General features: G+C 45.3%; 1 protein-coding gene across 1 annotated transcript in view; it reads left to right on the forward strand.

Annotated features, from left to right (window-relative positions):
- The window catches only part of ARHGAP8 (Rho GTPase activating protein 8), a 50,344-nt gene extending 48,790 nt beyond the window's left edge, over positions 1–1,554 (forward strand). Inside the window, exon 12 of the mRNA XM_008949826.1 lies at positions 1,357–1,554. Within this exon, the coding sequence (XP_008948074.1) occupies positions 1,357–1,554 (198 nt within the window). The remainder of the gene's footprint in view (positions 1–1,356) is intronic.
- Positions 1,555–9,231: the final 7,677 nt, after the last annotated feature.

A 9,231-nucleotide genomic window follows, 5' to 3' on the forward strand; every position in this document is an offset into this window, starting at 1 on the left:
GCCACCAGCTTGAGCCACATAACTCAGGGGCCAGAACACAGCCCCTGACTTTGTTATGATTACTAGTATCCAAACATCTACCTTCAGGTAGCTAGGACACATATATATTATATATTTTGTATAATATATTAGAATACCTAGGTCTATCTCCTTGATAACATCCTAGTTGTGTTCTCTCATTAGTTATTTTGCAGTTAGCTTTTGCTACATTGCTGTAGTCTAATGAACTTTTACCTGAAGCATATTAAATGAACAAGATGGGCTTGTTGGTTTTTCTGAGTAGTTGAATTGAGGGCAGGCTGAGGTCAGCAGGTTAAATGTGGTCTGTGCTCTAGAACAATGTGAGTTTTGCATAAGGGCATGGAGCAGGCATTGCTCTTTAATCTGACAGCTTTTTATTCTCAGATTGTGGAGTCAATCCTTTGAAAATGTGGTTGTGTGGCACCAGTATCTCCTCCCTCTCCCCAGCCCTGCCTCATGACCTTTGTATTTGTGGCAGAAGTAGTGTCATGGTGGCTTTCATGTCACAGAAGGGGAAGGCAAAGATTGGAAGGAAAAATAGCATCTCTTATTGGAAAAATTGATATGGTCATGAAAAAAAAATGCTTTTGGGCACATAAGTGCTTCTTCTTGTCCCCCAAGGAAAAGCCTTTCATCCCACACATGTCTAGAGGTTGGTAGACCCCTCATGACTGAGCAAATAATAGAGTCCTTGCTAGATAAAACACTGAGGAGGGTGTGGGACTGTGCTGTAAGAGAGAAAGGGGAATGGAGCCTGTGCTGCTGGTTAGAGGGCAGCTGGAGTTTGTGCATGTGCTGAGGAGTGTTCACTTTATCATGGTTTTTTAGCTCTTCCTCTAGTGCTCTCAGGCTTTTCATAGCACTACAGAGCTGCCTCTCAGGAGGCTTTATGACAAGGTAGAAATGCAGAGACACTAAGAAGTAGAATTTTTGCTTTGCTGTTCCAGTTGAAATTGTAGCAGGAAGAATACATGGGAGATTCTGCCCAATAATCCCCTGTTCTGTTCTGAGCTGACAGCTTCAGAGTAACTTGTACATCTCAGTTGGTGACTGCATGGTCTTCCATACAGAAGGATTGAAAGCAATTAATTTTCCTAGCATAAGGGAGCAATTCAGCCTGTTTGCTTGACTTACTGACCTCTTATCTTGTGCTTGAGGGACACAGACTCCAGTGGCCACATAGCTCTAGGCTGCATAGTCAATCCTGAGGCTGTGAGGAAGCCAGTGAGGTACCAGTGGCCAGGGTTGACTCCCCTCATCAGTGCAGGATGGGGTCTTGTCTCTCACTCTGGGGCAGGTATCTGCCTATAACTATTCATATTTCTGTTTTCCCAGGTTTCTCAGGAGAGCCTGTATAACAGAATGACAGCATCCAGCCTGGCCTGTGTCTTTGGTTTCAATCTCATCTGGCCATCAAAAGGAACAGCATCCCTGAGTGCTCTGGTACCTCTGAATCTCTTCACTGAACTGCTGATCGATTTCTACACAAACATATTCACCTCCCCAACAGTGCCTGGGGAGATCTTACCCTGACACTCCCAGAAAGCCAGCTGGGAGTATGGCTGCCTGAGGAGAAGATCTCCATGCCTCCAGTAGTGGGAGCTTTATATTCAGGGCTGTCTTCTGCAAAGGAAACTTGCAATGCAGAGTAAAGTTTCTGTAGCTTTGAGAATACCAAAGATGCTGGGAGCAGCACACTGCCCTAATATCCTCCCCCATGTGATGAGAATATCTACATGAACATCCCAAGACCAACAGGTCAAGGTGAATCCCCTTATTAAACCTGAGCAGCTGACAAAAACTGGCATGTTGAAACAAATCATGACACTAAGTGCCAGTCTGTCATGTCTCCAGGGACCTCACTGTGTGGCATTATTTTCTGCATGGGCAGAGCCAAGTTCTGGACCACTCCTGAATGTACAGCTTCTTTTTCTTTCCTTTTTTTAAGTTCTTTGGAAATCTCCCTACTAAGTTAATAAAGATGGAGTCCATTTTTAAGATACTAAACTAACTGTTTTTCCATGTATTTCAGTCTTGTTTTACACAAAAAAGGTGTGAGCAGTTGTGGCACATCAGGTTTGCAGTTAGCACAGAGAATAAAGTGTTTCCTGGGTAATTTGGGTTGTGCAGACAGCTAAATAATTATGCTTGCAACTATCTAATATACTCAGTTAATTAACTCAGGGTATAACTCAGTTATACCCTGTAGCTGCACATACAAAGTATGTGGAAGGCTTTTTCTTAAAAATTCAGATAGGAAGCCACAATTTTATGTTTTTTTTTTTTTTTTCTCTAAAAATTCATCAGAATTTTCATCAGTGGATTTATATCAGTGAGTGTATAATACAGGATATAAACTAACTTTGAGAAGAGCAGCCCTACTTTTTGGGCTGCATGCTTTTGCAGTTTGGGTTGATAGAAATTTGCTCTTCAAATCAGTTTCTCTAGAAAAGGAGGAAGAGCAACAACCTGGTTAATATACCTCATGACATTTTTACACTTGGAAAGTCTGTTATTAGTTCCAATGTGAATTGGACAACATAAAGGGAGAATTTTCAGTGTTTTCTTTCTGACTATGCCATTAATGTGGCTTGTATTTGATGAACTCTTATCACATTTCTATTGAATTTTTTCACACTCATTGGTCATGGGGGTAGTGTAACAAAGGTACCATTATAGCTGCCCACAAAGCAAAAGAAAATGGACCAGTGGCAAAAGAAAATGAACCAGTGTACAGAGGCTTTAACACAAGTATTATCCCTGATGCTCTGATCTTCCTGCTTCTGTACAAAGCTAACAAAACAGAAGGAGTATTTAGACTTCAGTGAAAATAATAGTCTCAGGAGGACAATTTAGGCTTCCCCTCCTGTGCACACACAGAGCCACTTCTTATCCTCTAGGTTCTAAGTTGAGGGTTTGTACTCCTGGCCTTCCTCTTAACAGTGACAAACTGGCTGCCTGTATAAAAGGTGCAACAAGATCTTCCTGCAGGGGGTAAGGAGGATTTGTTCTCATCAGCAATTTTGAGAAGTAACCAAGTATTCAGAAGGCTGTGGAATGCTGGATGTGCCAGGCCTTCATTTGCCCAGTAGATGTCATCTATAGCATTAGGCAATGATTAAAATTTGAAAAAATACAGAGGCTTTAACACAAGATGTGTTAAGACCAACTTCTCACATCACAGTTGGGTGTTTTTCCCAGTCTTTCAAGTGTCTTTAAGACAACTTTTTGACTTTTGCTTGACTATCTGTAATAACCACCTATGACTCCCATTTAAAGACAAAACATTGCATACTACAAAGCCAATCATTAACAAGTATTCATGATTCTTGCATACCATTAAAATGGGATTGGCAAGGATAAAATGATTGCAGTCTTGTACTTGCAACTCAGCAGTTTAACATCTGAACTATCAGTGACAGCATCCTTGTCTTGTTGTGAAAATGTCACAGTTTGGGGTCAGGGCCACCCCCAGAACTGTAACAGATGCTCTTTGTAACCCTATCCCCCCACCTCTGAAAGGGAATAAAGGAGAGACTTATTGATTAGAAAAGAAAATAGGTTTAATACTACCACTAATAATCATAGTAATAATGATAATAAAATGGAATATGTACAAATATGTACAAAGTTAGTACTGACCCCAACTCCCCCCATGGCCACACGTCACCATCACCCCCTAGCTGGGGAGCAGCCCCTGGGGAAGGGTCCCAGGCTGGGCTCAGCTGCAGATGTACAGGAGCTGGACTCTGGAGCTCAGTTCAGGGACACAGGGCTCAGGATCAAAGGCAGGATGGATGGAGTCCTCTTTGGATCCCAACCACTGCAGAAGCAGCAGCCCAGCAGCAGAAGACAGAAGAGAGAGGACAGAAGGACTTGTCCCTCCTGATCCTTCAGCTTTACTGGATATGTTGGCTGTGGGATGGAACACCCCACTGGTGAATCTTGGGGTCAGTTATCCTGCCCACTCCTCCCTGCAGGTGTGGGGTACCCTCTGCCCCCCTCCATGTGGGACACAAGCTCAGCACTGGCCTTGGTCTGCATCCCAACCCCTGGCAGTGACTCTAAACATGAAGTCTTCTCACTGCTAGAACCAGACAGTTTACAAAACTCTGCTCACTTCAGACACAGCAGTTAATTAGAAGAGCTTCAGCTAAAACCTAAAATCCTTGAGCAGAACCAGCTTTATTTTACCCCAAACCAGGACAGAAAAAACAATTATGCTAGCACTACTCAGCAATTTGGCATCCTATATAGAGTGAACTTGTCCTCTGGGAATTAACCAAACCTGAGTATTTTGCCACTCTCTGACCTTGGTCAAATATAGAATCATAGAATCCTTTAGGTTGGAAGGGACCTCCAAGATCATCAAGTCCAACCCTTGAGCCATTAGGGCTCTAAAGTCCTCTGCTAAAACAGTTAGTTTAGCAGGCTGTAAAAAGGAGGAGCACCTGGCATCAGAAATGTACTTTGGGATCAAATGCTGGTTTCCATTTCCCTATGTATGTCCTTTTCCAGAACAAAATGGTGTTTTCTCATCTCAAGGTGCCTTCTTCCTTCAAAGAATGGGTGATATCTCTTATCTGCCAGTCTTGGTCATTGGATGCTGCTTCAGGAAGCAGAGTTCTGATTGCCATTAGCACTGGAAAGGGCAGAGGAGGGGCAGGGGGATGGGGTCTCTGCTCCCCTTTACCTTCCTGCCTCCCCAGCAGGCAGCCTAAGACAGGAATCAGGAAGGTCCTCACCTCCACCACAGTCTTTCCCTGCTTTGTCCAACTTTCCCAAATCAAAGGCACCCAGGTAGTAAAACCCTCTTGGTGATGAGCCCCCAACTCTGTCCCCCCTACCCCAAAGGAACTGGCAGAACCCTCCATCTGCAGCCCCCCCCTGAGCTCTGTCCTCAAGTGCCAGGCTTCACTATGACATTATAGCAGCTCTCATGAATTATTCAGGAAGGTTTGGAGTGAAATTCACGTTAGAGAAATATATGTCTCAAATTTCCTGACTCTAAGAGGAGTCCTGGAGGTGTCCCCCGCAGTTACTTTGATAACAGTTTCTCTTTACAAATGATAATTGCACTATTCCAGCTTTTGTACAGCTTGGCCTTGTGAACTCTTCTCTCATCTCAAAGAACAATTTTCAGATCATTTCCATAGCAAAAAGAAAGTGATTATGGAGATAATCTGTTGGAAACACACATGCTGGATTTCAGTTTAAAACAATAAAATGCAGGCATGGAATGAGAAATCAACTGTTACCTAGATGACAATATACAGAGAATAAATTGCCTAAGCATTTGAGTTTACTGAGCTGTTAGGAGTTGAAAATTGGTCCCCAGGTTAGTCTGATTATCAGGATGCCTCCAGCAACATGCACCAAAGGGAGGAGGGAATCATTTTATACCCTGAATCTATGGAGAAATGTGAGGTTGAATAATGTCATTAACCAAGTCTTTCAAAAAAACTTCCACAAATGACTATCACTTACATGTGTGCAGATGATCTTGGTGCTGCACTTCTTCAGCAGCACCCAGCACAGAATCTCTCAGATCTTTATGAACTTTAATATATTCCTCTGCTTTTAAGAAGACTTAATAATGGAAAAGCCCCAGATATTTTATTCACACGTTGAGTGTGTACTTAGGTGGGAAGCTGAACTTTTGAGGGGATTGCTGGTACAGTCACACACCCCCCACCTTCATTTCCTCAACACTTTGGCTTCACAGGCCTGGAAAATGTAGGAAATGTAGGAAAATCCCTCAACACTCCCACTTCTCAAGTGGCCATGGGAGTTTTGGGGCACAGGGGAAGAAAGTCAGAGGAAGACACGACCACCACCTGTAATTTGGGAAGTGAGAGCTGATGCTCTCTTGAAGCATCATCTTGAAGCATCTCCTTGAAGCCCTACTGGCCAGTCACCCTCCAGCTCATGCTTGATTCATTTCTCTCAGGCTTTTACCTGCAAAATGAAGTGAGAGGCAACCATCCCCTCCTTTGAGCAGGCACATCTCCACTGAAGCCACAGGTAGGGCTGTGAGAAGGATGTAAATCATGTTAAATGACCCACGTGGCTGGCCTGTGAAGGTCATTCTACCTTTCATGGTGAAGTAATACTCATTTTCACCACCAAAGAGTTTGATTTGGGTCAAAAAAAAAAGCACCCTTTTCTCCAGTGGGCCTCTCAACACCTAAAAATCAGTACCAAGATTTATCACTCTGAGGAACAAGAGTCCTGGTTTGCCTCTCCAAGCTAGAGATACACAAGCACATGATGGTATATGAGGTTCTTGCTACCTCAAGCCTAACATGAAATCAGGATTTCTCTCTTTTGGGTCTTTTTTTTCCTCTGTTACATGAATCATGTTCCCCAATGCTGAATTGTACTCTCAAGTGACTTCTGCACTTCAACCTTTTAATTGCCCACAGAAGCAGTTTATAGCCTCTTACTCTTCTGCCATGAAAATTATCTCCTTAATTAATGGGGCAGTAAAAAGCAACTGTAAAATGCACTAAACTGCATCATGTGTAGAGTCTGAACTGGATTTCTGCAGCAGTCGTGGCAGTGCCCTCAGATGGGTGGGTTTTTAACACTTCAAAGAATTTCTTGACCCAAAGTTGATAACAATGAGGTCAGGAACAATAAGTAGTATTTCCCACCCCTTCCAAGCTGCACCCTCTGCCTCTTACCACTGACATCCTTCCTCATCTGCACCCTCTGCAGCCTGTGTTAGCCCCTCTCTGCCTTTCTGTGGGGATGGGAATGGGCTGAGGTGCCTGTGGCCACTCTGCAGCAGGAGAAACTGAACTGGAACTGCAAAAGGTTTGGCTCTTCTTTGGAGGAGCTTCAGATGTTGAGTGCAATTGCCCAAGTTGTGTTTCTCCACCTCTGAAGCAGAAAGATGCTGGGGTTTTTTTTATGCTTTTGGTCACCAGATTGATCTTTCATAGCTAATAACCCAACACTTGTTGGGATGGAGGAGAAGTGAGGAAGATCTGTTCCTTTCCATACTTCCCAGTGTAACCAGCCTTCCTCATCAACCTCTGTCTTCTGAAAAACCTGCTCTACTGGTGCACACATGAGAGGCTGATGTCCAGTGGAGCTGAGTTTGCTGACCATGCCCAGAACAGAAACAGGATCTCACCAAGCTGCACAGCTCTGGACATGTGTATGGAGCTGAGCAAGGCATGGGTTGGCATCAGTGTCTGCCTTGTTCCATGGTTGGGGTCACAGAGAGGACTTCCTTCCCTCTTACCTTTCCCTCTCAGTACAGGAGCTCCCTCATGCTCATCAGGCTACCAAACAGCTGCAGCCACTAGCCCCCAAATGCTTCCATGTGAGTCCTACCTGCCCAGAGCACTTACTGCTGCTGCAAAACAACTCTGTAAGTGAGCTGTGGAACCATCCCAAGACCTACATCACACACCTCCCTTCTATCCCCATCCCCACAGTCTATTCTGAAGCTTAAATAAATCTTTATCACTGTTTTCTGCACCAGAAGAGCTTCTCCAAAGCATGACAAAGGAGAGGCCTGACCAAGCTCTCTCCCAGGCCCTGCCACCCATCAGGAAGGCAATAAACACCCCGTTGTCTGCATGGAGAGGTGGGTCCTCCTCCTTGTAGGAGTTGTGGTGGCTGAGTGTGGGCTAGTGAGGAGCAGGTGAGGTCACCAAAGCTACCTGGCTAACACAGAGTCATAGAATTGTTTAGGTTGGAAAAGACCTTTAAGATGATGGAGTCCAAACGTTAGCCCAGCACTGCCAAGTCCACCACTAAACCATGGCCTTGAGCTCCACATGTCTACATCTTCTAAATTCCTCCAGGGAGGGTGACTCCACCACCCCCTTGGGCAGCCTGTTCTAGTGCTTCACAGCACTTTTGGTGAAGAAATTCTTCTCCTCATGTCCAGGCTAAACCTTCCCTGGTGTAGTCTGGAGAGGAGAAGGCTCCAAGGTGACCTTATTGTGGCCTTCTAGTCTCTTAAGGGGGCTACAGGAAAGCTGGGGAGGGACTTTTTAGGCTCGCAGGTAGTGACAGGACTGGGGGGAATGGGGCAAAGCTGGCAGTGGGCAGATTCAGGCTGGATGTGAGGAAGAAGTTCTTCCCCATGAGAGTGGTGAGACCCTGGAATGGGTTGCCCAGGGAGGTGGTTGAGGCCCCATCCCTGGGGGTCTTTAAGGCCAGGCTGGAGGAGGCTCTGGGCAGCCTGCTCTAGTGGGAGGTGTCCCTGCTCATGGCAGAGGGGTTGGAACTGGGGGATCCTTGTGGTCCCTTCCAGCCCTGACAGATTCTGATCTGTTTTAGCAGAGGACTTTAGAGCCCTAATGGCTCAATGGTTGGACTTGATGATCTTGGAGCTCCCTTCCAACCTAAAGGATTCTATGATTCTAAGTTAAGGCCATTTCCTCTGTCCTATCACTAGTTACTTGGGAGAAGAGACCAACCCCTATCTCACTACAACCTCCTTTCAAGTATTTGTAGATGACCAGGTCTCCTCTGAGCCTCCTTTTCTCCAGGCTGAACCACCCCAGCTCCCTCAGCTGCTCCTCATAGCTCTATGTGTGTTGGCCACACTTGTTTCTAATCCAAGCCAGGGTGATAAACAAAACCAGTGGCAAACCCCTCAAGCTCCTGATACCCAGCCCAGCATCTCTCTACTGCTCTGTGCACCTCACCACAGGCACTGGCACCTTTTTTGGGTCTTCTAAACAACTGTTTTGATCAATGGGCACAGTGAAAACAATAAAGCACCAGCCAAGGCAGATGACAACAGGCCAGACATTGGTCTCCTAAGGATCCTTTAATTCAGCCTTATCACAGCACCTGGAAAGATGAATTTTGGCCTAATCCTTGCTTTGAACACCCTTACCCCTCCATTAAATAGTTCTTAAGCTGCTGAAATATGATTGTCAGGCTGTCTGGGCCAGGGAGGAGTGGGTCAATTTTAGCTGGGGTGCATCAAGCTCTTCACACCAACGTATTCATACAACTGGCTGAGTACAGCAAATTACCTGTTGATTCAGTCTGGAGAGGAGAAGGCTCTGAGGGGACCTCATTGTGCCCTTCCAGTATCTTAGGGGGGCTACAGGAAAGCTGGGGAGGGACTTTTTAGGCTCTTGGGGGGAATGGGGCAAAGCTGGCAGTGGGTAGATTCAGGCTGGATGTGAGGAAGTTCTTCCCCATTGGACTGGTTTGAAAACAAACCAGGGAGAG

This window comes from Merops nubicus, unplaced genomic scaffold, assembly GCF_000691845.1.
Source record: "Merops nubicus isolate BGI_N331 unplaced genomic scaffold, ASM69184v1 scaffold4471, whole genome shotgun sequence".
Lineage (NCBI taxonomy): Eukaryota > Metazoa > Chordata > Aves > Coraciiformes > Meropidae > Merops > Merops nubicus.